This window comes from Equus caballus, chromosome 16 (genome assembly GCF_041296265.1).
Source record: "Equus caballus isolate H_3958 breed thoroughbred chromosome 16, TB-T2T, whole genome shotgun sequence".
Lineage (NCBI taxonomy): Eukaryota > Metazoa > Chordata > Mammalia > Perissodactyla > Equidae > Equus > Equus caballus.
In genome coordinates this window covers 93862547-93890460 of record NC_091699.1, presented here as the reverse complement: position 1 = coordinate 93890460, position 27914 = coordinate 93862547, and the positions used below count along the sequence as shown (strand labels likewise).

Below are 27914 nucleotides of genomic sequence, written 5' to 3'. Positions count from 1 at the left end.
AAGAACCTGGCTTCGTTAACAGTTGATAGTATTTTCTTCCTTGCACTTTTGATTTTCATCTAAAGATTGCCAGATGTTTTGCAATGCTCCCTCGTTATCACTTGTTTCGGAGCTGTATGAATGCCTCGGATACCGATGTTTACTTTATGTGTATGTGACCCATCTATTCCTATTCTGAGAAGCACCTGTAAGCTTGTTTCTCTGCCCTGGTAGAGGAGCTAGTCAGCTCTCAGAGTGACGGGGCCTTTGCTGCTTTGTTTGCACATTAATTGCACATTTAATTTTACATATAAATCAGGACCCATGCCAAGAGCTAAAGAGAAGTCAGAGGAATCATAAAAGAAATAAGGAACAGCTATTACATAAAACGTAACATTTCTCTCTGCCTCATTGTCTCTCTATTCAGTTTCATACGCATTTCTCCCCGCCCATAGACGTCACGTGGATTCTGTTGGGCAGATGCTTGCCCTGACCGAAGCGTAGGAAAGCGGGCGCCGTGGGGACCGGAACGGCTGAATCTGTGCCCCTCAGTTTTTGTTGAGTGGGCTTGTGAGGCGCTGTGGAGAAAGAGCCTCCCAAGCTCTGCAGACTCAGGCAGCAGCTCAGCTTGCAGGGCGGCTTTATGCTCAGCCCCAGAGGCCGCGTTTGAGTTACTGCTCCCGGGGATGTGAGTTACTGGATCAAAGCACTGCTGCCTAAACTTTCATCGCTAACCTTACTCCTTAAGGGCTCTTTCAAAGAGATCTGCATGTTGATTCTATTACGGCCACGCGTTATCTGGGAGGCGGGGAATGCATTTAATGCGTGATGAGCCTGAAGCAGGGAGGGGCCCCTGGAGAAACCGGAGACGCATTTGGTGTGGCGGGTGGAGGGCAAGAGAGCAGGGAGCGGCTGGAGACCCCTTGGGGACCCTGGAGGCCAGATGCCCGTTCTCGGCTTTGCTTGCCCCCCCGCCCCCCAGAGCCCCTCACCGCGCTCGGCGGCTGCTCGGTGCGCGCACCAGCCAGGCCAACAACCCGGCAGTGAAGAAAAACACGATTGTCCTCAATCCGCTGAAGAGGAAGTGAAGCCAGTTTCATTTTTTTTTTGTTAGAAATGCGAAAGTGTTAGTAATCCTTCCCTCCCTACCCCCTTCGCATTTTCGCTGCTCGCTGGGTTTTTAATTCGGGTTGGCTTCATGCAGCTGTTGCTAACGGCAGGATTACTATTTTCCCAGACTTTCCTTCTGAACTCTGCTTCAGACGTCGCAGTTCCACTTGCTTTCCTATTCAGACTGCAAAAGAAAAGGAACAAAGGCAACTATTTTCCCGTTATATTTAGTACTTCCCTTTTTAAATAGTAAAAGTAAATACATGTGGTTATTAAAAAAAAGTCGAGCCATTCAGACAGTGAAGAGCATACAATGATAAGCAAACCTCCGCTCCCACCCTGAACTCGGTCCACTGTCCAGAGAGAACCTCACAGGAAGGGTTCTTTTTCAATTGAGGTAAGGTTGGTTTATAACATTACATACATTTCTGGTGTACATCGCTATATTTCAGTTTCTGTGTGGCCTACACCGTGTTCGCCACCCAAAGTCTAATTGCCGTCTGTCACCGTACACGTGTGCCCTTTTACCCGTTTCGCCCTCTTCCCGCCTCCCTCCTCTCTTCCCTCTGGTAACCACCAATCTTTTCTCTGTGTCGATGTGTTCGTTTGCTGTTGTTTTTGTCTTCCACAGATGACTGAGATCGTACGGTATTTGACTTTCTCCCTCTGACTTATTTCACTTAGCATAATGCCCTCGAGGTCCATCCATGTTGTCACAAATGGCCGGATTTCATCATTTCCTACTGCTGAGTAGTTTCCATTGTGTATATATACCACACTTCTTTATCCATTCATCTGTTGATGGGCACTTAGGTTGTTTCCAAGTCTTGGCCATTGTGAATAAGGCTGCAGTGAACACAGGGGTGCATATATCTTTTTGAATTAGTGTTTTCATGTTCTTTGGATGAATACCCAGAAGTGGAATAGCTGGATCATACTGTAGTTCTATCCTTAATTTTGGGGGGAATCTCCATACTGTTTTCCATAGTGACTACACCAGTTTACGTTCCCAACAACAGTGTATGAGAGTTCCCTTTTGTCTACATCCTCTCCAACATTTATTTCTTGTCTTTTTTTTTTTTTTTTTTACTGAGGAAGATTGGCCCTGAGCTAACATCTGCTGCCAATCTTCCTCTTTTTTTTTTTTGAGGAAGATTAGTCCTGAGCTAACATCTGCCACCAATCCTCCTCTTTTTGCTGAGGAAGGCTGGCCCTGAGCTATCATCCGTGCCCATCTTCCTCCACTTTATATGTGGGACGCCTACCACAGCATGGCTTGCCAAGCGGTGCCATGTCTGCACCCGGGATCCGAACCGGTGAACCCCAACTGGCAAACCCCGGGCCGCTAAAGAGGAACGCGTGCACTTAACCACTGCGTCACAAGACTGGCTGCCCTATCTTCCTCTTTTTTTTGCTTGAGGAAGATTAACCCTCAGCTAACATCTGGTGCCAATCTTCCTTTATTTTCTGTGTGGGTTGCCACCATAGCATGGCTGATGAGTGTGTAGGTCCATGCCCAGGATCTGAACCTGTGAACCTGGGCCACTGAAGCAGAGCATGCCAAACTTAACCACTATGACGCTGGGCCAGCCCTTTCTTGTCTTGTTAATAATAGCCATTCTGACAGGTGTGAGGTGATATCTCATTGTAGTTTTGATTGCATTTCCCTGATAATTAGTGATGTTGAACATCTTTTCATGTGCCTCTTGGCCATCTGTATAGCTGTATATTGGAAAAATGTCTGTTTGTATCCACTGCACACTTTTTTGACTGGGTTCACTTTTTTCTTGTTGAGTTGTATGAGTTCTTTATATATTTTTGATATTAACTCCTTATCAGATATATGATTTACAAATATTTTCTCCCAGTTGGTAGGTTGTCTTTTCGTTTTATTGATGGTTTCCTTTGCTGTGCAGAAGCTTTTTAGTTTGATGTAGTCCCATTTGTTTATTTTTTTCTTTTGCTTTCCTTGCCTGAAGAGACACAGTATTCAAAAAGATACTGCAAAGACTGGTGTCAAAGAGTGCACTGCCTATGTTCTCTTCTAGAATTTTCATGGTTTGAGCTCTTACTTTCAAGTCTTAAATCCATTTTGAGTTGATTTTCGTGCATGGTGTAAGGTAGTGGTCTACTTTCGTTCTTTTGCATGTGGCTGTCCAGTTTTCTCAGCACCATTTATTGAAGAGACTCTCCTTTCTCCACTACATATTCTTGGCTCCTCTGTCAAAAATTAGCTGTCCGTAGACGTGTGGGTTTATCTATGGGCTCTCGATTCTGTCCCATTAATAACCTCACAGAAAGGCAGTTGGAAAATTGGCGGAGGGTGTAGAATCCACAGTTCTTCCAAATTAAAGTCCAGCATGATGGAGGCGCTGCTTCTAAACTGGCCTCCACAAGAACAGTGTGGCTGTGAACCATCACCCTCCTCCTGGGTATCTGGGTCTGCGGGCTGAGGACTGAGAACCGTCTCACGGCCCCGCCACGTCTCCTTCACTTTGCTCAAAGCAGGAGGACTCATTGACATCCTCAGGGCAGAAGAGCAAGACCCAGCCCAGAAGTCAGAGAACTGAACTGACCTCTGCTTCATCCTCACCACCTGTGTTGTGGGAGCTGGAGGCACTCAGAGCCACCTCCAAGATGTTTGTCCCTTGTCCTGTCCTCCAGACAGTGCTTATTCCTGAGCTGCCTCCTTTTCTCTCCCCTTAGGAAGAAGATAAGCCCACTCTCTACGTGTTCAATGCTGTGACCCAAGAGACGATGCCGATAATGGAGAGCATTTCCCTTCTTGGTAAAAAAGTGTCTGATCTGAGAACACTGGTATCTCTGAGGTGTGGCTTCCCCGTGAGCGTCTTCTGCCTCAGGACCCCAAAGGGACTGGAGATGTATGACTGCAACACCCTCAGGGACTACCAGACTGACATCGGTACTGCTCTCTGCATTTGATACCATGTGATCCTACTGTTCAGTACTAGGGCCTTTGATACCAGATTCGCAACAGAGGAGGTGTCTCTAAACTAAAACCTCTGTAAGCGCAGTGTGGGTGTAAATGAGCAACACTTGTCTCTGGTGCCTGGGTCTACAGACTGCGAAATATGAACCATTTCATGGCCCTGCCATGTCATCTTCTCTTTGCTCAAAGCAGGAGAACTTGTTAATATCCTCGGGATGGAAGAGCAAGACTCAGACCAGTTTGTATTTTTCTCTTTCAAAATATATGTCAAGCATATTTAGAAGCAAGTTCAAGTGTATACTCTTTTTCCTCTTTTTAATGACAGTAGTAGCATGTGATGCACACTGTTCTGAAACTTGCTTTTGGCAATCTCGTTTTACAGTATTGTCAGTTATATGGAACAATCTTCTAAGCAGTGTGAAGCCAATACTGTGCAGGTTGAACAGGTGCCTCAGTGAGCTGGCATTCATCCCTGATGGGCAGAGTACAACCTCTCTCTAAGTACTGTACCTCCAGGTCATGTCTGCTGTAGCCAAACATCATTAAGCCAAACTCAAGTACTGTCATATTTGTTTTAACCATGTTGGAACCTTGTAGAAAGTCTTGCTTGAAGTGAATGAGTCTTTGCCGACATTAGCGCTTCCTTAGGTAATGTTGTGCCGTAACATTTGTTGCAACGGAATTTGAGTTCTCCCAATTCATAATAGGGCCTGGTAGACATCCTTGAGTGAAGCAGTTTGCTTTTTATAACTGCTAAATTTGCATTTATTATTACTTCCCCTATTATATTTGCTTATTCTTTCATGTTATTTTTAATTGAGGCTCTCAAAACTTTGACATCAGTTGCCATCCCTGTTTTTGATCAGAAGAAGCAAGGTTCTGGGATTTCTCCCAAGAGTACCTCACTGTAAAGCACACCGCTGTTCTGCGTGCTTGCTGGGGGACCAGCCCTGCCCAGACATGGCAGGGCTCACGTGAGTGAGGGCACACAAGTGGTATTTGTCCCCAAGCAACTTATAATCTAGTTATTTAATGAAATTCCAAAGGAAAATGAGCAAACTAGGGTGACTGTTCTTCAGGCCTACGCTGCTCAGATCACGATGCGACATTCTAGAGCTGGAAGAGAATTTAGAAATGGCTTGGCCCAACTCCAAATTTTTATAGATTTAAAGAAAGCACAAAGGTTCCGAATGGTTAAATGACCTGTATTGCTCAGGTGTGTCAAGAACAACACATCGGCCCCTCAAATGGTCCTCTGGGAGTGAGGGTCTTCAGATGTAAGGTTGGAGGCTTGAGTGTGACCGGGGTAGATGCTCTGCCACGGTGAGAATACAGGGCATGCAAGGAGAGGCAGGGAAAGACGGGCCTCGAAGGGAAGGAGGAGGAGTCTTTAGCTGGCTGTCTGACTTTGCCTAAAGCAGTGCAGCATTCTGGAAGTAGCCAGCCCACCTTTTTAAACTGGAGGGAAAGGAGTGCTTGATCATCCTCTCTTCCAGGTTCTCCCCTTGCCTGTCCGGGGTCATCCCTGGTGCTGTCAAGAGCTGAACCTTGACCCCTTTCCAAAGGCAGTGGAAAATCAGAAGGCTTTGGAGAAGCAGTCAAATTCAGGTTGAAAATAAAAGATCTAAGGAGCTCAATTAGTCACTGCATATACCAGTTCATACAGAAATAGACAAATCGGCCTCTGTACTCTGGGCCTTCGCAGTCAACAGGTGGAAACGAGCATGCACGTGTCCTCGGTTATAATCCAATAAGCCAGATCAGCACAGGTTGAAGGGCTCAACGGAGGCCGTTCTGGGGACTGTGGGGCTTGAGCATACAACGATGTGGGAAACATGGATCATCTGAGAGGAGGAAGGGAAGACATTCCAAGCTTCCAGGCCAGGAGAAAAGCACGAGCCACAGGTTCACGAACATGGGCTTAATCCAGGAGGGCAGAAAACAGGAGACTGTTCTGAAGAGGGGAGGACCCCCGCTGAGACCCATGGGAAACACAGCTGAGGTCAGACTGAGGGGTCTCAGGGTGAGGCCATGAGCGCAGGTTTGACGTGTGCAATCAGAGCCCCGTGCATTCTGGAACAGGAGTGTTTCAACAGAAGTTGAATCTGATCGCAAGCAGCATGAACTATAGAAAGGAGTGTGGAGAGCCTGGAAGCAGGGGGGTGTGCTAACTGGCACTTTTGGTAACCCCAGCATTAACTAGTTCCACTAGCAATGGAAACGACAAACCTGAGAAACTCAGGAAGGAGAGACGGAATGTCATGCTGGATCACATAAAAGGAGAGGGAAGCACCAAGGCCGGTCACCAGGACAGCGGTGGTGAAATTGGGAAAAGGAGATTGTGTTTTGGGTCCTAAGCTTTAGATATAAGCAAACTCAGACAGTATGTTTTTTTCTGGAAGTAACTCAGCTAGTACTCAGCTAGTGGCAAAGCGGTGAGTACAACTGTGGAGTGAGGGCTTGAGTGACGGGGCTGGGTTAGCAGACATTGCTGTGGGCGTCCTGCCCTTAGAGCTGGGGGTTGAGCCCTGTAAGAATAATAGAGAGGGTCATGTCAAAGTCCAAGGGCCAGCGCTCAGAACACGACAAAGGCAGGGCAAGAGGACAGAAGAGGAGTCAGAAAATGAGACACAGAAAGCCGTCAGAGTCGCGGGAGAACTGGGACTTTGCGTTGTCCCAGATGACGAAGGGGATGCTGTCCGGATGCTGGTAAGAGACCAGAGACGAAGTCTGAGAAAAACCTGTTGATCTGGCTTAAAGGTCATTGGTGAGCTTGGAGAGAGTGGCTTTAATAAAGTGGATGGAGACAGAAAGATCGTAGGGATTAAGAAGATAAGTAATAAAGGGACAAAAGGCTTCTTTGGTGGTAGAACATTTAATAATTAATTTATCAAGAATTTATCAAAGCTAAACATCCGCTAATATGTGTGATTCTGGGACTTGAGGCTTAGTGGCATGTCATACAGGTCCAATACACACACACACACACACCCCTTCTCTTGTATCAACCGAGATGAGACAGATGTTCATTTTCGCCCCATTTCTAGCTCCTGAGTCTCTATCCTGGCTTTGCTTTCCTCTTGCTTATCCACATGCTTACCTGCTTGCTATTCTGTCTGTGCCCTATGTAAGCTTGTAGAAAGACATTAATCCTTTCTGGAACAAGATGTGCCTAAGCAAATGAGAAAATGAAGGAATGCCTCCCCGTTACAGGACGATGCCTTTGGGACTTCTCACGGCATGCACTCAGGGCCAGCCTGAACACGTCGCATCTGAGAGACTGTTCCAGGAGCAGGGCCCATCAGCTCAGACCCTGAACTCTGGGCTGGCTCCGGGGTCCCTCGACCAGCCCTTAGGCCTGTGGAGCCTGACTGTGCCATTTCAGTTCCTTTTAGAGATGGGAACACTGAGGCTCAGAGGAGTGAAGGGACCTGCTCGAGGTTATGGTGCTCCGGCACTCGGGATTGCTCCTTTCCCACAAGCGACACTGCCAGCTCGGCACACCTTGATTGATCCCTACTTTTGTTGGAGCCCTTGAAGCTCTGATCCATGTTTTGTTTTGCTCCCCATTAGGGGAAACCCAAACCAGAGGAATGGTTTCCACATTCAGGAAGAAAAAGCCCAAATCAGATGGGCAGATATTGACCCCAGAGTATGGATGAGGATCCAGAAACTTGGGGTACAGGGACCACCAGGGAGAGGCTGGAGCCGATCCCCTGGAATAAGCACTGTTGCTCGCACCTGCTTTCCTGCGGGGCTGGGGCATGGTGGATGGGTGTGCAGGTGGAAAGTGGGCGGATCCAGGTTTTGTAAATGCATACAATTTTGGGGGTCCTCTTTAAAAAAATTCAAAATTAAGAATAGAGAATTAGAAAGCTCATGTTGTGAGAGGCCTGAAGCTTAAGTCTTGCTAGTTTTACTTTCATTTCAGTAATAGATTTTAGTTACATTTTCCAGAGCAATATAGCATTTTTCAAGTAAATTTCTACTTTTCAACAGAATTCCTAAGCTTATGAAGTAATTTAATGTGTGACCAAGGAGGCATTACAAATCAATTGGGCTGAAAGAGTTACCCAATAACTGGTGCTGGTTAACTTGCTTAGAAATTCTCTGTATATTTAAAAGTTGAGCATTAAGAGAAAAACTATCCATCGTTATCTTTGTTCTTTGAAAAATTAGGGCTGCTTCATTGCAAGGAACTGAAATTGATAGTTATAATACTCGTAATATTTGCTCCCAGAGAGAGAATTAAAGCAGAATAAAATAAGGGTTTGATGGAGGTGCCCTGCTGCTGATGAGCATTTAAATCCCTTCTCTGTCGTTTTCAGAATCAGGGCTCCTTAGCAGTGGACAGGTTGAGCTAGGAAGAGCCGAGACTCTGAGGCTAGGCAACCACCCGGAAGGACAGATGGGCCAGGAAGCACCCACCTGTAGACATTTAGCAGCGGGAGGTGAGCTTCAAATAAGTCCTGCTGATGCGGGCCCTGGAATAGGCAGGTCAGTCTGCAACTGGCAATTGGTAAGACGGAGGAAGGCTGAGGGCAAGGCTCGGGGAGACCCAGCAGGGAGCTGGTGGGTGAACCATAGCACTGAGGTGGTGAATGAATAAACGAATGAACGACCTAAGAGAGGGAAACTAGACAAGCCGGTTGTTGACCCTGGAGGCTCTGACCACCTGTAACAGAAATCTAACCCCAGAGACTGAGGTTCAGAGTAGGAACTTCAGCTCCAGGCTCCGAGAACAGAGATGGGACCTCAGTTCTAAAACCCAAAATGTAGGGTAGGAGACTGGGACTCACGCGCGGGGCGCGAGGTGGGGGTTTAGTCAGGAGGAATAAGGCAAGTTACTAGAACGGGTCAGCATCTGAGCAGGGTGAACAGAACACCAACTTCCCACCAAACCTCTGAGCTGCTGGCCTGGAATCTTAACAAGTGCCATCCTCCTGGAATTGCGATTGTTCCCTGGGCCTGGGGCTGGGCTGGTCCTTCAAATGGAGGCTGTGTCCTCAGCTGTGGAGGACCAAGGAGGCTGGGGGGACAGCACCAGACTACAGCTTTCCAGTGCTCATCTGTGAGTGCTTTTCATAATAAACTAAAGACACAGCAAATCATTTAAGTCAGGAGTTGAAATAAACGCACTTGGAACAGTATTTAAAGTCCTTTGTTTCCAGGGCTACCCGTATGAATCAAACATTTGATAAGAAAGTTTAAGTACAACGAGAAGCTTTAGAGAAACTCAATCTATTATGTGAAGGATGACCCATATTTTGGAAAATGTTTATCAAGGCATTTCTACACGGATATTTGCAGAACCACTACTTGGTCTCTACGGAATAATTCCATAATTCTGCAGCAAAAAGAGTGAACTCTCCTAGCTGAGGCTGGATTTGCAAGGGTGAGGCAGGCTGAGGGATAAGGGCCGTAATGCAGACCAGGCAAGCTGGGAAGCAGCCCTCCAGGGAGAGCGAGGCCCAGGTCAAGAAATCCAAACCCGGAGTAAGGAGGAACGGAGGAAGAGCCCCATTTCAGGGCTGCGGGTTATAACACGAACCTCCAGAAAGGGAGGGATCAGCTGAGAGAACACACACTTCGGTGTGAGTCTACCGGTGGAGTGGAGGCGAGAAGAGAAAAGAAAGGGAAACAGAAGGAAAAGAAAGAGAAAGGCAACGGAAAGGAGGGGACTTTCCAGGCCTTGGAAAGAGTCCCAAGACAAAAATTCCAGGCCAGATCCTCCTCCCAGCTTGCTGAGCGGCCTCTCCCTAGCCTGCCCAGAGGGCAACGGAGGGACTGGCCTTTTAGGACCCTTCTGTCTTCTGCACCCTGTGACTCTAAGATTACTGGTGTTAGGAAATCCCAGTCAAGGAAAATAAGGGTGGCTTAGAATCTCTGTATGGCTCCAAAGAGCTAATGAGGGCTGCCTGCCTGCCTTCTTTCCTTCCTTCCTTCCTTCCTTCCTCCTTGCTCCCTTCCTTCTTACCTGCAAGTATTTACTATGAACCTACTATGTGTCTGAGCCTGAGCGTATGTATGGATAAGCCAAGTCATGCTCACCCCCAGCTCCTCCGGCCAAGGCCATCATACTGATTGAGAGGCAGCCAATCCACGGGCTGCCCAGCGACGTCAGCTGTCACAGCAGTGTCAGTTAGGTTCTCATTTGGAGATCAGTATAACACAGAGCACAGGAACGTGGGCACAGGAGCCAGGCTGCCCAGCTCCAGCAACTACTCCCCCTGTTACTGATGTGTAAACCCCGGGCGAGATACTTAACCGCATAGCGCCTTGGTCTCCTCGACTGCCAAACGGAGAGAATGATACAACCCACCACTTAAAGCTGTTGTGGATTTTAAATCAGTGTACTCATGTAAAGTGCTTAGAACAATGCAGAGCACATAAGCATGCAATGAATATTAACTATTCATATTCTCTCTCTCTATATATTTTTTAAAGATTGGCACCTGAGCTAACAACTGTTGTCAATCTTTTTTTTTTTTCTTTCTCCTCAAAGCGCCCCAGTACACAGTTGTATATTCTAGTTCTGGGTCCTTCTAGTTGTGGCATGTGGGACGCCACCTCAGCGTGGCCTGATGAGTGGTGCCATGTCAGCACCCAGGATCCAAACCAGTGAAACCCTGAGCCACTGAAGCAGAGAGCGCGAACTTAACCACTCAGCCATGGGACCAGCCCCTCAATATATTATTATTATTAATTGTTATTAGTCTTGTGAATTCAAATTGGGAAATGCAGAGAGACAAAATTGGTTATCAGTAGAGGCAGAAAATGAAAGGTGTCATGAAGTAAGGCTGGGTCATAGGCATGCCAAAGTTCTGACAGGACAGAAACTGTGAGTAAGCAGGGCAGCCTGTCCATAGAGAGAGGGAGAAGACACACCCCCAGACACAGGGCATGAGAGGGGTCCTGGGGCCCACAGGAGAGCTGGGGAGTGGCCCCTCTTGAGGGGTGCCCTGGTTCCTAGTGTCCACCAGATCCAATTATTGTCTCTGAGTATAATAAACCCCATTTTCTCGAGGGCCTCCTTGCAACCCAGGAGCATAACTAAAGCAGAGCCTACAGGCTAGAGGAGACATGATGATGGGCTCAAAGGGTTCTCTATTAGTGTTTGCAAACCAGGAGTTCCAAAGCAGCAATGTATATACAATGATAAAGAGTTTCAGAGTATATTATGGCAGCCAGTTGAGCAGTCCTTTACCCTATTTGAAGAGGTGAGAGGATGGTATAGTCAAGGAGGGCTTCCTAGAGGAGGTGATGCCGAGGTTGCATTATAAACAATTGGTAGGAGGTGGTGAGGAAGGAGTCAGAAGAATTCTGACAGAAGGGGCACCGAGAGAAGAAGTGCCAAGGCCAAAAGCAGCCTTGTGTGCACACAGAACAGCAGGCTGGCCTGCTGGGCTGCTAAGGGTTAGGAGGGTGGCACATGGCCAGAATGGGTTCTGGGAGTGGGGCCAAACTTCATCCAGCAAGTATTTACTGAGACCCCACCATGAGCCAGCAGCACTGGGGGGCGCAGGCACAGGGCTGTGAGCAAGAGCATCAAGGGCTGCCCCCTGGAAGCTTCATTTCACGGGGAAGGCAAGCACATCAAGTAAGCAGAAATATTTCCAGCTTAGGTACCCAGGAAGACAGCGGGGCCACAGACCAAGACCCTGGATGCAGGAGGAAAAGCAGGTTGGGGAGGAAAGACGCCGAGCTGTCTTTTGGAACAGTGGGGTCATAGTGCGATCATTTGGATGGCAATGTCCCCAGCAAGGGGACCTGGAGCTGAAGTGAGGGTCTGGGCTGAAGATCTGGACCTGGGAGACAGCGGCACACGGGTGGCCAGAGAAGCCAGGAGCATCTCAGATTGCCAGTCAGTGTGTGTTCGGGGAACACTTACCGAGGGCCGGCCGTGCGGCAAGTCCTGAAGGAGCTTTCATATTAGTGGGACATGAACAAAAATCTCCAAACAGGTAGACTGATTTCAAGTACTGATGACAGGCGCTGTGAAGACGTTAAAGTGAGCTCACGGGATAGAGAGCAAGGGAGGGGAGGACGCGTGGTGGCAGAGATTGCTTTAGCTGTGGTGGCCGAGAGGGTCCTCTGTGGGGACATGACACTTGAGTCAAAAGCTGAAGGACAAGGGCACCGCAGCAAGCAAAAGAAGTTGTAAGTCTTTAGGTCCAGAGATGGATGCAATTGGTGTGTCTGAAGGACTGGAAAGGTCAGAGCAGCCGGCATAGAGTGAGTGAGGTCGAGCAAGGAGGTGAGAGAGGTCTGGGTGGGCCAGATGGGGAGGAGTTTGGGTTCTATCCTGAGGGAATGTGTACAGCCAGAAGAGCAAAAGGCTGAGGAAAGATTCCCCAAAACGCCTGCCTGAAGAACAAAGGGCATGTGGTGGCAGAGAGAGCAAAACAGGAGAGACTTTTGAGGAGCAAGTGATAAATCCTCCAGCAGCAGAGAACACTTTCCTTTTATGTTCACAACAGGGAATGGCTCCTCTTTTGTGAAGGACAGAAGGAAAGGATGACCCGGTGAGCATCACTCAGCTCCATCCGCAGCCACTTGTAAGCTAAGGGCCCAGCAAGCCCACTTGTCCTGCTGCGTATGCTTCACTTTCCTCTTCCAACGTAAGGGCTTTGGTTTACATGGTGATGTGTATATCAGTGATGTGGGGTTGGCGAGCCGAGGAGGTGAAAGAAAGATTTCTTGGACTCTGAAGGTCTGGCAGTAGTGCTTTTATTTACAGAATAGTATGGAATAGCATGGGGACAGGACCCATGGGCAGTAAGAGCTGCTGCAGTGTGTTGAGGGTTAGAGCTAGATTTATAAGGCATAGATATGTGACTTATCTCTTTACAAGACAAAGGAAAGAATATGTAAAAAAGTCGTTAAAATGGTATCAGTGCAGGTGGGGCCTGGTTATTGGGTGGTACTATAACTGTAGATAAGAATCAGATCGGATTAAGTAAATGGCTAAAGCCATCACCTTAAATATCATCTTCAGCTAAAGACAAAGGAGGATGTTGTTGGTGGTGGGGGGGTCAGTTACATGAGGTTACCAGACAGTAAACAAGAACAAGATTATGCAGACTGAAGTCCTAGCCTTCCCCATTAAGAGTTTCTAGAGATAAGGTCATCCTCCCTTCCTCCTGGGGCAGAGAGGGAGATGCCCCCACAGATGGGGACTTCCTTCACAAATGCAAATGTCTCTCATCAAAGGGCAAGCATACTCTACCTTTCAGAGTCTCTTTCCTGTCTGCAGTTTTCAAAAGTAACCAGCCCAAAATAATCCTCATCATCAGTACAGAATCAATGACCCCGGGACTTTTTAAGATAGCTGCAAAATAGATTTCAGCGCTATGTGTGGTGACCGTGCAGATGAGAAAATGGAAGTGCGCAGAAGCTAAATGGCTTTCCAAGTCAATACGGGCCTAAGCTGAAAATAGCATCACTGTCCACTTATCCCAAGGTTACTGTTTGTTTTGCATTTAGCTCACGCCTCTGTTTGGGGAAAGCTGTCGGGAGTTTTATGGAGGGCCCACCACGGTGACGGACGGAACCATAAACTGCCTCTCTTGATCCACAGGCGCAACACTTCGCTTGGACGTCTGGGATGGATGGAAGGAATTTCTGATGGGTTGTCTCCTCGGACAAAAACTTAAAGTGCAACGCTATTTATCAAACGAAGGACCAGTACTCAAGTACGGAGATAAAGCCAATGCTAAATTAGTTTAAGTAATCTTCACTAAACTTCCATAGGACACTGAGTCTGCAGCTGACTCTGCAGCTGGGGTGCTGCTCGGGCCAGTTCCACTTAGCACGCCCCAACCAGACATTCTTATGGAAAGGTTGCTGGAACAAGGCAGCCGGGGTGGCCCCAGGGCTGACAGCCTTTGGTGGTGGATCGCAATTCAGGTAGACTGTCCTCAGGAAACACTACTTAAATGGTCTGGATATCAGGCTTTTAACAGCACTTTTACAGGCTATCAGAATAAGTACCTTGCCACTCTCACCTTCAAGTATGCTAAAAAACACTAAGTGCTAATTGATTGGCTGAAAACATTGGCTGCCTCTTCTCAAGCTCCTATGCAATTTTTCAAACTGCGTTTAATAGAAGTGTTCATACTTTTGCCACACATGTACACATGCATACCTACAGACAAGCGCACCGTGTGTGGCTGGGGCCGTGGGGAAGGGAGGCTCAGGGAAGCAGGTGGACATTTTAATGTCATTCCGCAGTCAGCGGCTTCCCAGATGCATAAGCCGCAGCGCCCTTCGGGTTTTAATTCCGCCGCGTCTTAGAGCAGCGCCCCCTCGTGGGTGATTTCCTCGCTGCACGGAAGCCCACACCCACAGGAGCTCTGGGGGCTGTGTGAAGGGACACACTGCAATACCAGCTTTTGCAATTTTACAGATATTCAAATATTTTAAATTAATTTCTATTTGGGGATAGTGATAATTCTCTTTTTTCAGGTTCTGAATCCAAAGAAATAGCTGTGTGGCACTGTTACTTTAAATAGTGCGCATTTATTGAATACTTTGTGGCAGACACTGCTTTCTATTTATTACCTCATTTTCTACTGATAAATTTATGAGGTGGATGCTATTTTGTCTTGTTTTATAGATGAGGACACTGATGTTTGGAAATCTGCCCAATGTCACACAGCTAGCAAGGGCACAACTGGGTATTGGATCCTGACAATTTAACACCAGTGCTCATGTGCTTAACCATCTCCACTTGACCTAATCTTTAAATAAAATCTGAGAGCTTGGGGCTGTCAATGATCACACTGAAAGCTCCTTTTATTCCTCCACCCAATCAACAAATATCTATTCAGCATTGACTATGCACTGTGCAAGATCCTAGGAATATAGCAGTAAATAAGATGTGGGCCTGCCTTCAGCAAGCTTACAGTCCAGTAGGAGAGACAGAAAACAAGTAACCCATTCCCGCAGAAGCAGAATTGCAAAATGTTTGGGAGTATAAACCCAGTGCCCATCCGTCTAGGTTCAAAGCCCCACTCCCTCTGTGTTTAGTTGTATAAATTTGGGCAAGTTATCTAAATATCCTGTACCTCAATTTCCTTTTCCATTAAATGGGAAATAGTATCTATCTCATAGAACTTTCTAGAGATTAAATGACCTAGTAATTACAAGGAACTTGGAAGGCTGCCTGGCACATGGGAAACAGGATATGTGTTAGACGTTGTTGCTGTTCCTATTCAGTGTGAAAAGTGTTGTGACATGGGCATAGTGCAAGATGACATGGGAATGTATATTATGGACAACGAACTAGACTTAGGGGGTCATGTAAAGCATCCTGAGTAATGGAATTTAGGTTGAGACCTGAAGGGTTGGTGCTCAGGTAGATGACAGAGAGAAGAAAAAAAGATGTCCCCAAATAGATGGAACCACATGTACAAAGAGCTAGGGGGCAAGAGAATAGATTCAAGGAACTGGAGAAGTTCCACATGGTAGATCACAGAGTGAGAGGGAGCTACTGGCCCAAGGCTGGAAAGATAAGAGGCCAACTCAGGCAGGCCCCTGCAAGAATGTAAAGGAATTTGGACTTTATCTTTTAAGCGTTGGGAAGACATTGAAAGTAGAGACGGGCCATGATGAGATCTGCATCTTAGAATGCTGGCTCTGGCTGTGGTGTAAGGAATAGAGGCAGGCAAAGAGAGAGCGAGACAGTCAGGAGATGATGGCAGCCTGAACTAGGATTATGGCAACAGAGGTGGAGCTAAGAGGACAGACTATGAAAAGATATATTCAGGAGGCAGAGTCAACCGGTCTAGATAGCAAATTAGATATGGAAAGAGAGGGAGAGGAAGGAGAAGACAAGGATGAAGTCTAGGCTCCCAGCTTGATAATATGGTGCATAGAAGGCCTGTTCATCCAGGAAGGGAACCTTAGAAGAGGAGCAAGTCTGAGGGAGAAGATGAGGAATTCAGGCATGGGCATGTTGAGCTTGAAGAGTTTATTGGACCCATAAATCCAACTGGAGATGTTTGAAGGAAAGATGTGGGCCAAGAACCTGGGGTGCCAGGGGAAGGATAGCTGCCCAGCCGCCCAGAGATCTCAGGGGGCATCTTCACAGTCCAGCTAGGAGGGAGTCTTCTCCCCAAATGGAGAAAACTGGTCATATTGAAAGATGCTGACTTGCCCTAATGAATTTCAAAAGAAATTTGTGTGAACCAAAATACCAGCATATTAATGTATAACCCCAATTAGTTATAATCTAACTGCCGCAGGGTCCTACACACCCATATGTTCTGGGCAGATCACCTTCCTCATACAGAAAAATTATATGGGAAGCCACATAGACATCAAAAGATGGTGTGGTGAGCATGCGATCAGAGACAGGAGAGTTAGGTATATGCAGTAGATCTGGGATGATACCAGGTTAGCTTGCCTCCATCTCTACAATGGGGCCAGAGAGTTCTGCCCAAGTGTACCCTAGACAATACCTGGCGGGACTTTGTCTAGTTTGCCTCCCTAACTCTCGTTTCTCCGAACAGCCTTCACCAGTCTCTCAACTTATGCCTTATGGGGTATTGGCGGGATACCAGGAAGGCCAGTGCGGCTCTAGCACAGTGAAAGAGAAGGGGAGTGGGGCAGGACAGGCAGGCAGGGGCAGGGGACAGGGGCCTTGAGGCCAAGGTGAGGAGTCTGAATTTCAACTGCAGTGAGAAGTTCTTTGGGGGTTGGCAAGAGAGGATAGGCCGCTTGCAATCCATGGTCCTCCAATCCAGTCACTGAGGACCGCGTGAGGAAAGCCCACAGGGAGCTGAGAGACCAGAGCACTGGTGGGGGTGCTGGCGGGGCAGCCGGTGGTGTAGACCAGAGTAGCAGGAGAGACTTTGAGAAGCGGGAAAATAAGGGTTGTCAGAAAAGACAAAGCAAACATACAGAACTTTCAAATTTCTAACATGTGTTGAATTCCTTCTAACACTTTCCGAATTAACAGAAAGCTTGATATTTTCCCTGAGCATTTGATTTTCCTAAGAAAGAAAACCGCTCCTAAGAAACCAGTTTGGATTATTATTTACATGTGCCCAGTAAGACGATGTGTGTAAGCGGCATCTGTGCTGTTTAACCTCTATGTTACTCTATGCCTTTTCTGAAAACATTTTAGGTAAAAGTAAGAAGTGAACATTTTAACTAGATGTTTCGTGGGTATTAGTGTCCCTACATTTGTGTGTTTGCTGAGTCACTGAACACCCCCCTCCTACTCGCGTCACTCCTGCAGGTATCAGAAAAGGGTCGCCCTGTACATCGCCGCCTTTCACGGCCACATCGAGCTCACTGAGTGGGCCCTGAAGCAGGGCGTGCGGCCCAACGAAGCGGTGGGTGCTCACCCCTGTCGAGCATGGTGCCACGAAGCCCTTCACGCGGACGTCGCGAAATGCCCCATTCACGCAGCTGCAGAGGCGGGCCAGCTGTTGATTCTGAAGGCCTTTGTCAACGGCAGCGTGCTGTGCCTGGAATGCAGAAATGCGGAGGGACAAACTCCCCTGACCGTCGCGTTCAAACACAGGCACAAAGACTGCGTGTTATATCTGTTGAGTAAAATGTGGTCCACAGTTTCTTTTCCGAAAATTTCAGTCCCCATGAGGGTTTATATTAAAATAAAACAATGGATCCTGAGAGCTCAGAGTCACGGCCATAATAAAAGCCAGCTTTGCGGAGTCAGGGTCTTTGGGGCCAAAGTCGGGGACACTGTGATGGTGGATGGTTTCAGCAAACCCAGAATGACCTCCAAGAGCTGGCATAAGGCTGAGAACCAGGACTTGCAAGGCACCGTGGGTAAGCTCCCGCCCCTCGGGGAGCAAACTGCAGGCCAGAGACCTGGCAGTCCTCGGGCCATTCCACAGCAGGGCACAAGGGAACCAACCCGCAAAGTGTCTCCGCTGGGAGATGCAGATGTGTTCTCTGAATTGCAAAGACATCAACAACAAAATCGGAAAAAAGTTACTGCCGCAGCTGGGAAAAAAGTGAAGCTCATAAAAAATACGTATCTTCCTCACGTCCCCCTCCCTCCCGTTTCAAGAGTGGGCTACTCACACCCCTCGTTTTACTACGCAACCCCCAGTGCTGACTTTCTACTCAGATCCTCCTTCTCATCGTTCTCGGAGCACAGCGGGAGGACTCCCAGGGAGAACGCCATCTACTGCTTGGCCGTCGCCAGGTAATGCTTTCTCTGCAAACACGCGGGGACAAACCTTTAAAGGGGCAGGGCCAGCGCAGGAAACGGTCCAGGCAGTCCTACAACGCCCGATAGCTTAATACAGGTTGTCCACTTCAAGGACCTCATCTCAGTCTCAGGTCCAGGACAAAATGAACTGATTCTATCGGCCAGTCCAGTCTGGGTAGCACTTTGCTCCTCAAGATTTCAGGAAGGGAAGAGACAGTGAAAAGAGATGCATCAAATTCTCTTGCTGCTGCTTCTTGTTCTTTTTTTTTTTTTTTTTAACTAATAAGACATTGTTAATTATAACTAAAGGGAGAAATGTGGGAGGGAGATAGCAAAGTGTCGTGGAAGACTGGGTATAACGGAAGTGGGAGGAAAGAAAGGAACAATTTAATGACAAACTGAACCATAAGGACTTCAGCGGACTTACTGGGCAAGATATACAGGTTGGGGGAGACCTATACTGGATAGGGGGAGAGAATTGACGCTAATATCTAAGGTCAGTTAAAAAAGTAATCCATTATCACATTTAAAGACATAAACAAGTGTATCAGAAGTGGACTTTTCAGGCACATTCATTTCATAAGGTAAAATTTTATATATTGGTCATCAGATTTCACTGAAAACACAACTCTGATCAGATCTCGGGGCCCATGCATTCCTTATGAGGTATGACTGGGTGCCCACATTACAGAAGAAATACAGATTTATGAATGGCTTTTTTCCTTACTCAGTATATTGAGAAGGAAAGGAAAAACAAGCCCGAGTTGTTTTAGCTGACTTTTTGTTTTGGTCCTTAGCTCGGCTCTACTTTAATTCAGCGAGGTTGTTGCCACCTAGCGGTGGGAGTAATTTGGGCTCCAAAACGCAAAATTCAGGATCCAGCACAATGAGGTTGACAGCAGATGAAGAAACTGCTTAACAGCTGCAGTCTTTGTAATTTGTGAGGTATAAAGAGATCATGTAAAATTCTAGAAAAAGACTGGAAAATGATTAAATAATTAATTTTAGAAAGACTAGAAAAAATTATATAGCCCATCTTAAAATCAGGCTGTAAACATAAGAAAGGAAACACTGATTAGTTTTATCAACAGATGCACATTAAAAATGAGTTTACTTTCCACACATCCAGTAAGTGCTTATTATGGCCCAGCGCAGTGCTAAGCAGAGCGGAAACTTGCAAAAGTATCTGTGTTTAAGGTGGGGGTGTGTGTGGTTTTGGGTGAGAAAGACTGCGTGTGTGTAGCGCTTTCTTGGGGAGGAACTGAGTTGTGAAACACATCGTAAAATGCACAAGGAGCACTATTCTCACATGTACGGCTTGTAGAACTTTTACATTTGCATACATCCACATAACCACCGCTCAGATCAGACACAAAATATCCCAGCACCCCAAAAAGTTCCCTCAGGTCCCCTGCCGGTCAATAACCCCTCCCAGATACAAGCGTTACTCTGATCTCCATCAATGAAGATGAATTTCGCTTGTTCTTGAATTTCGTATAAAGGGCAACATACGGTATGTACCTTTTTATGTCCGGCTTTTTTGCTCAACATCGTGCCTATGAGATTCATCTATGTTTTTCCATGTATTGATTCTTCTTATTTCTATCTAGTGTTCCATTTCTGTGTAATATTCCGTATCAATTTACCTATCCATTCTCCTTTTGATGGGCATTTGAGTTTTACCTAATTTGGGGCTCTTTTGAATGAAACTGTCTGATTATTCTCACATATGAGGTTAGTGGACTTTCACATCCATTTCACTTGACTCTATACCTAGGAGTGGAACTGCTGGGCCGTGAGGGAAGTTTAAGTTTAGCTTTAGTAAATACTTACAGTTTTCCAAAGAGGTCACAGCGGCGAGCTATTTTTGTAGGTCTATCTCACAAGGATTGGAGCTATCCAGTGGAGGCAATTTCAAAGTTGAGAGGGGCATTGCTGGAGCAAACATTTCCTTAAAGAAAGAGGCTAGTGCAGAAGTGAGGCTCCCAGAAGGAGGGGTGGTCGGTCTGACTGTGTGCTGCCCCTGGCTGAGTTACTCTTAGCCAATCTTCTTTGCAACCTTACTGCTTCTCTTTTCCCAGCACTTTTCTCTTCCCTCTATTCACACTCTGTCCTTCCTGCCCATCTGTTTCTGCCCCTTTCATTGCCTCTCTCCCAAGATCTGTCCCAAGTCTGCCTGTTGGTGGGCTGTGGTGGGGGGAAGGGGACCTGTAGCCCCTGCACAGCTCTTTTTGGTCTGGTTCCTGCCCCTCGTACGAGCCGTGAAAGCACTTGTGTCTCCTGAAGCATAGGCAGCCAGGCAGTCTAAGCACCTCCCACGAAAGCCCAGGACAGCTCTTGTGCCAAAAAGACACAAACATGGGGAGCATCTTGATGGCTGGGTCCACTGTCACCAAGCTAGTGTCACAGCCAGGAGATGAGGAAGAACCTAACGTGACCCTTCATGATGGAAACCCAGGGAAACTGTGTCAGGGTGGGCAACGTAACCATCAGATGTTCCTGAGTGTGGGGAGGAGAGTCTCCCAAACCAGGAGCCCACACATCTCATCTGGCATCATGAGAAGGCACTTGCTGGACCACAGGTCATGCAGGAACTCCACCTTTAGATTCATGGAAATATACTCAGGGCTGACTCAAAGATGGCATTGCTGTAGTTGGCTCAGATCAGTGTGAACGTGGGTCTGAGCTGTGAGCACACGCAGCTGACGGACAGGCAGTGACTGACGCCAGACTGAGTCTCACCCCTCAGAAGAGAGTGTCAGCTTTATAGAGACCAAAGAACATCTCCAAGGCCTGTCTAGAAAACAGCCTTCCTTGTCACTTCTGTCCAATTCCAGGGAGGTCTGTGTGACCTGGAAGTCCAGTGTAGTGAAGATTCAAATGTGGAGGGCTGGTCTGGAAGGTTGAGTGTCCTGAGCGGACTGAGAAGAGACGGCCATCTCCTGTGGTGACTCTGATGGGCTCTCGTGCGCCTCATGAAAGTAGAGCTCTCTGTTTTTTAATAAAAAGCACCAGGGATGGGGCAGGGGACCTCTGCCACAGTTTAAGCCATTGTGGTTGATGAGGGTGTTTGCCTCAGGCTTGGAAAGCGAACGCAGGGAATAGCCTGCTCGGCATGGCCACGCCTCTAAGCCCCACTTTTGACGTAGGAGTAACTCCTCCCCAAACTCGTCTTGGTGAGTGGCCTGTGTGTTGGGGATTCTAGGAACAAAGGACAGTTGGCTCTCCTGAGGGGGAAGAAAGCAAAAGAGCAGGTGGAGCGGAAGCCTGTGTGGCCTATAGGCCGTGTTGGTGCAGAGGGAAAAGCTGGGCAGTGGAATACTTCCCCTTAAAAAAAAGAATTTTAATTACAAATACAGTAATGTGCTCTCCGGGAAACATCCAAACAACACGGGAATAGACAAAGTCAGCATGAAAGTCTCCATCCATGTCCTGCCCCACGCCTCTCCCCTCTCACACGTCCCAGCCCTCTCCCCAGAAGGCACCATGATCACTATTCGGTTTGTAGCCTCCTAGAACTTTTCTATGTATCTCAATACATGTATGTGAGACACGCATATGTGCATGCCCTTTTTATGACGAAAGGGACCTTACTGTACTTATTCTTCCCAAATATATAGCTCTCGAACATGTCTGTCCAATCTTTCCACACTGGGGAGAATGAACTACCCCATCCTTTTCATGGCTGCCTAGTATTCCACTGTGTTTCTGTATAATAAGGTATTTAACCAGGCCCTCTTGATTTACATTCACATTGTTTCCATGTTTCTGCCATGATAACAGTGGTGCAGTAGATCTTTTTATATATAACACTTACTCATTTGTGGAACTATTTCTATAGGATATTTTGTTCAGAGGACATAGACATACTGCTAAGTTAACTTCCTAAAAGGTGGTACCAGATTATCCCCATTTATAGAGGATGAGAGGCTACTTTTGAGTTAATGACAAATCTCTGGCTAGAAGGGACCAAGGCCCAGAGGGCACTGCAGTGAGGGGTAGACCTGACAAAGTCTCTCAGGGTCAGTCTGTGTGGAACAGTGTTATAACCCTTCCCAGAGAAAAGACTGTCAGTAGCACCCCCGCCCCAACTAGAAACAAGTTTGGTGCAAGTCAGCTGCCGGCCCTTGTGGCACACGGCCTGCCCTGCGTACTTCCCAAGTATGCCGTGTAATGGGCACGGAGCAGGTGTTTCCTCTCATCCTCAGGGATATACACCACCCTTTCCTGTCACTCCCCCCAAGTCCCCCTTCATCAGGTGCTAGGGCTCATGGGAGTGGAGGTGAGGGCTCTGCTGATCTCCTTTTACTAGCAAGTCTGCCCATTTTGCACAAGTGAGCATGCGGTCCCAGGAAAGTACAGGTGTTAAGCAGGGCGCTGTTCTCGTTAATTCCGTAGCACCGGGGTCCTCTCCTCAGTTCTGCTTTTGATGAGAAAGAACGCACAGGAGCAGCAAAGGGAGGCATGAACTGGGCCTTCAGCCTCATCACAGGTCAGAGAGCTGACTGAAGCCTGAGGTTCAGCCTCCCAGACTAGCTTGTCAAACAGCTCATGCTCCAGTGAGGATCCTGGATGGATCCAGTGAGAAGCCTTGCCTTCCAGTGAGGCATCTTGAATTCCATGACCCAACCAGGTGGGAAGAACCTTGTGTCTTGAGTTCACTTCTGCATTTCTAGCATAGTGCCTGGCATATAGCGAGGGCTCAATACACAGTGGTTTAATGATGCACAGAGCCAGGGAGAGGGGGATATAGTCATGCCATCCTTTCCTCCCGGAGCTGGGAACTCCTATGCTGAAACGTAACGCTGAGATTCACTTAGGTGGTTGGGCTGATGGTCCAATTAATGGTTATTAATGGTTATTCATACTGAGCTGAAGATATAGTGGTAGGGTGACATTCCTAGTTTTAGCACTGAAAGTCCTGTTTCCTGGGAAATCCCTTAGTCCTGGGCAAACCACCCCCTTCCATGGGGTAGGAAGTAGGTAGGAGGCTCGCAGAAGTCCTTTTTTAACAGGCAAGTCACATAATCAATTTTCATTTATTTTTGAAGACAAATCTGGTGGAGACGCGTGGAAGAGTCACAGGAAGGAAGTAACACTGAGAGTGGGGGAGGACTACAACAGAGCTGCAATAAGAGAAGCAAGAGAGGATAAAGCCCTGGACTAGAGCCGAAGGAGTCAGAGAGGAGGGGAAAGGTGAAATATCACAGAGATCGCTAAGGAATAATCTACAAAATTTGGTCACAAGTGGGTGTAGGAGTGGACAGAGAAGGAGGAATTGAGTTTCGTTTCCAGCTTTGGAGATGGTGAGGATGCAAAGCCACCGCTTAGAGCGAGGAAACTGCAGGGGGAGAGGCGCAGGAGGAAGATTCGCCTTTTAAGACATGCAGACTGGAAGTGTCTGTGGGATGACCAATTACCAAATCTGAAGAAACGTCAGGATTTAGGAGTCACGGATATGGGAGGTGAAGCAATTAGTACACGAGGCCTCCCAGGATGAGCGTGTAGAAGGAGAGAAGGGCAAAGGACAGAATCTTAGAGGACCCCAACGTTCAAGGGAATGTGAAACCCCTCTGTGTAAATCACACTTGCACCCTAGAAAGTAGGAATAACCACATTCAAATTTACAAGTCTTTATTAGTATACAGCCAGAGAATAGCTGTCAGGAAACATTAAGTTTCACTGCATTTCAGTTAAAGGCTATCAAAATATCGAATATTTTATCAGTGAAGAAATGTGTGTTTGTGGCGGGGGAGAAGGACGAGAAGGGAGAATAGGCTGGGGAACATGTTCCGTATAGGGATGCAGGGGGAACAGACGGAAAAAGTTTCAGCCCAGAGAATTCCGAATGACATTGAGTGGTTTTCTAATTGTGGGTTCTAAGCTTCCAGCACTGCCTGGAAAAACGTCATTCCCCTGCTTTACAAGGATCTGGTTTTAGAATGATTCCTCTTTCCTATTTTACATCCTACCTCATGTGAGAAGATAAACTACCCACAGCTATAAAATCAACCTAAATTTTTCCATCATTTCAGCTATAATCGGGGACAAGATTGGATCTCTTTATAAATTACGTCTTCTTTTCTTGCAGTGCCTTTAAAGAGAAACGATGGCTTCAGCAGTTAGGAATAGCAAGAGTTCTAGCAAAAAAGAGCATTTCTAACCTGACTACCCAAGGAGGCCTGACGGCATGGAAAAATCCTTGGGAAACTGAAACTGCACTGAAAAGTCATGACAACCCCAGTGTGGGCGAAGACCTGTTCAAACAGAACCTCCAGCTCTAATGTTAACATTCCTAACAACTCAGCCTATAATTCCTAACAACAGTCCAAATGCTGCACGACTTTCAACAGGATATTTAATGTTTAACACCATGTTTTCTTGAACTCCATCACACTAAGTGAAAATCTAGGCCATTTGTTTTTGCACAAAGAGTCTGAGGAAGAATTCATAAGAACCTGAGAATGCAGTCGCCTACAGGGAAACTGGGAGGATGGGAAACAAGGATGGGAGTGAGAATTTTTACTGTTCCTTTCTCTTTTTTGGTTTTCCTGGGTTTGTTTTTAATGCTTTTATTTTTTTAAACCATATGAATTGTAGTCTATAGTTAAAAAAAATAAAGAGAATTCTGTAAGCACCGGGAAAGCCCCTAGGACACTTAGAAAGACCATGTAGGTCTAGGACTGGCCTCAGACATCTTCTGAACTTCTGCTAAAGCATTGCTTTCTATTAGTTTTTACAAACTGACGTAAAGTTTACAAACAGTGAATTGCACAGATCTTAAACGTAAGATTCAATGGCTGTGACAAATACATAGATCTGTGTAACCAACACCCCAGTCAAGATGTAAACACTTCCATTACCCCGGAAAGTTCCTTCAGGCTCCTGAGTCTGCCCCAGTCCCCTCCAGACGCACGACTCTGATTTCTCTCTCTGTGCACAGTTTCCCAGTCAAAGGAATCATACAGTCATGCACTTTCGCACCTGGGTTATTCTGCTCAACTTGACGTTCTGAGATTTATTTCCTTTGTTGCATGGATCAGTAGCACACCCTTTTGTTCTTTACCACTCTATGTAGTAATGGCCCCTTTTTCATTCCTAATATTGGTAACTTTTGCTCTACTTTTATTTTGTCATGGATATTCAGTCTTGTAATGGTTTTATCAATCTTACCAGTTTTATTAATTTTTTATAATAACTATTACTTTTGGTAATTCTTTCTATTATATATTTGCTTTCTAATTTGTTAATTTCTTTTTTCTTTTTCTTTTTTTTAGTTTCTACTTCTCTGATTAAGTTCTTTATCTGTCATCTAATATTTTGGACATATTATTCATAGTTATTTCAGAATCCAAGTCTAATAACTCCAGTATCTATACTTCCTTCATACAGCTCTTTCTCAGGTCTTTTTTATTACTAAGTAATATTCCATTATATGGGCACACCATAATTTATCTATCCAACTGTATGTACATTTGGGTTGCCTCCTGTTTTGTCATATTGTGAATAAAGCAGCTATGAACATTATTTTAAAGGTCTTTTTCTGGACATATGCTTTCATTTCTTTTGAGCAAATACCTAGGAGTGGAACTGCTGGATAATAGGGTAAATGTACACTTAACATTATAAGAAACTGCCTAGAAGTTCTTTGAAGTGGTTTTATGATTTTACACTCCCACTAACAATGTACAAGTGTTCTGGTTGCTTCACATACTTGCCAAAATTTCATGTCATCAGCGTTTTTGACTTTTAATTATTCTAGTGGGTTTGAAATGACATCTCATTATGGTTTTAATTAGCATTTACTTGATGACTAATGGTATTGAATGCTTTTTCATGTGCTTTTGGCCATCTGAATATCTTTTGTGAAGGGTCAAGTCAGGTCTTTTGCCCATTTGAAAAATTGTGTCAGGGGCCACCCCGTGGCCAAGTGGTTAAGTTCACATGCTCCACTTCAGCGACCCAGGGTTTCTCTGGTTCAGATCCTGGGCATGGACCTAGCACCTCATCAAGCCATGCTGAGGCAGCATTCCACAGAGCAGAGCCAGATGGACCTACAACTAAAATATACAACTATGTACTGGGGGTCTTTGGGGAGAAGAAGAAAAAAAAAATGTGTTATCTTTTCATTCATTATTGGTTCATTGGAGGTTTTTTTGGTTTTTGTTTTTGGGGTTTTTTTGGTGAGGAAGATTGGCTCTGACCTAACATCTGTTGCCAATCTTCCTCTTTTTGCCTGAGGAAGGTTGTTGCTGAGCTAACATCTGTGTCAATCTTCCTCTATTTTTTGTGGGATGCCACCACATTGTGGCTTGACAAGCAGTGCTAGGTCTGCTCCTGGGATCCAAACCTGGGAACCCCAGGCCACCAAAGCAAGCCCGCGAACTTAACCACTAAACCACTGGGCTGGCTGCCACTGGAGATTTTTATATACTCACGATACAAGTTCTTTGTCAGATCTATGTATTGTGAATATTTTTTCCCCAGCCTATGGTTCACTTTTTCATTTTATTAATGGTGTCTTTCGATGAATGAGAGTTTTTGACTTTGATAAAGTACAGTTTACCATTTTCTTCTTTTATGGTTCATGATCTCTCTTTCCTCTCTAAGAACTCTCTGCCTACGCCAAAGTAATGAGGATATTCTTGTATGTGTTCTTCTAGAAGTTTCATAGTTTTAGCTTTTATGTTAGGTCTATAATCCATCTCGAATTATTTTTTTAATTATTTTATTGGGGTCATATTGGCTTACAACATTGTGTAAATTCCAGGTGTTTATCACTATATTTCAGTTTCTGTATAGACTGCATTGTGTTCATCACCAGCAGTCCATTTTTTATCTGTCACCTACATATGTGCTCCTTTAGCCCACCCCTACCCCCTTCTCCTCTGGTAACCACTAATCTATTCTCCTTATCCATGTATTTATCTTCCATACCTGAGTGAAATCATACAGTATTTGTCTTTCTCTGACTTATTTCACTCAGCATAATACCCTCAAGGTCCATCCATGTTGTCAGAAATGGCACAATTTTGTCTTTTTCCTGGCTGAGTAGTATTCCTGTGTGTGTGTGTGTGTGTGTGTGTGTGTATCACATCTTCTTTATCCACTGATGGGCACTTGGGTTGCTTCCACATATTGGCTATTGTGAATAATGCTGCGATGAACATAGGGGTTCATATACCCTTTTGAATTATTGATTTCATGTCCTTGGGATAAACACCCAGTAGTGTAATAGTTGGATGATAGGGTATTTCTATTTTTAATTTTTTGCATCTCAAATTGTTTCTGTGTGTGATGTGAGGTGAGGGTCAGGATTCACTTTTCCCCCGTAAGTTTATCAAATTGTTCTAGTACCAATTGATGAAAATACTTTCCTTTCCCTCACTGAATTACCTTGGCACCTCTGTCAAAAACCAATTTACAATATATCAATGGATCTATTTCCAGACTCTATTCTGCTCCATTGATCTATTTACTTATCCTCATACTGAGATCACACTGTCTTAATTACTATAGATTTCTAGCGGCTGTTGGAATCAGGTATTATGAATACTCCAGCTTTGTTCTTTTTCCAGGTTTGTTTTGGCTACTCTCAGTCCTCTGCATTTCCATATAGATTTTTAAATGAACTTGTCATTCTTTACAAAAAACCCCTTGAGATTTTGACTGGGCGCAAGTGAC

General features: G+C 46.0%; 1 protein-coding gene and 1 long non-coding RNA gene across 6 annotated transcripts in view; one reads left to right on the top strand and one right to left on the bottom strand.

Moving 5' to 3' along the window:
* The window catches only part of ANKUB1 (ankyrin repeat and ubiquitin domain containing 1), a 36090-nt gene extending 10322 nt beyond the window's left edge, over positions 1 to 25768 (top strand). For 3 of the 5 annotated variants that reach the window (XM_070238303.1, XM_001491247.6, XM_023621092.2), the window contains 4 exons: positions 3796 to 4012; positions 13620 to 13734; positions 17286 to 18224; positions 24322 to 25768. In XM_070238303.1, the coding sequence (XP_070094404.1) occupies positions 3796 to 4012; positions 13620 to 13734; positions 17286 to 18224; positions 24322 to 24514 (1464 nt within the window). In that variant the 3' untranslated portion in view covers positions 24515 to 25768. Of the gene's footprint in view, positions 1 to 430; positions 668 to 1216; positions 1487 to 3795; positions 4013 to 13619; positions 13735 to 17285; positions 18225 to 24321 lie in introns of those variants that run through there. The other 2 variants (XM_014731916.3, XM_005600981.4) reach the window with 2 other exon arrangements.
* LOC138918097 (uncharacterized) lies at positions 1054 to 18419 on the bottom strand. Its single transcript, XR_011427073.1, has 3 exons — positions 18259 to 18419; positions 17395 to 17517; positions 1054 to 1273 (listed from the first exon to the last, which is right to left on the bottom strand). It is a non-coding gene; the product is annotated as an uncharacterized lncRNA (long non-coding RNA).
* Positions 25769 to 27914: the final 2146 nt, after the last annotated feature.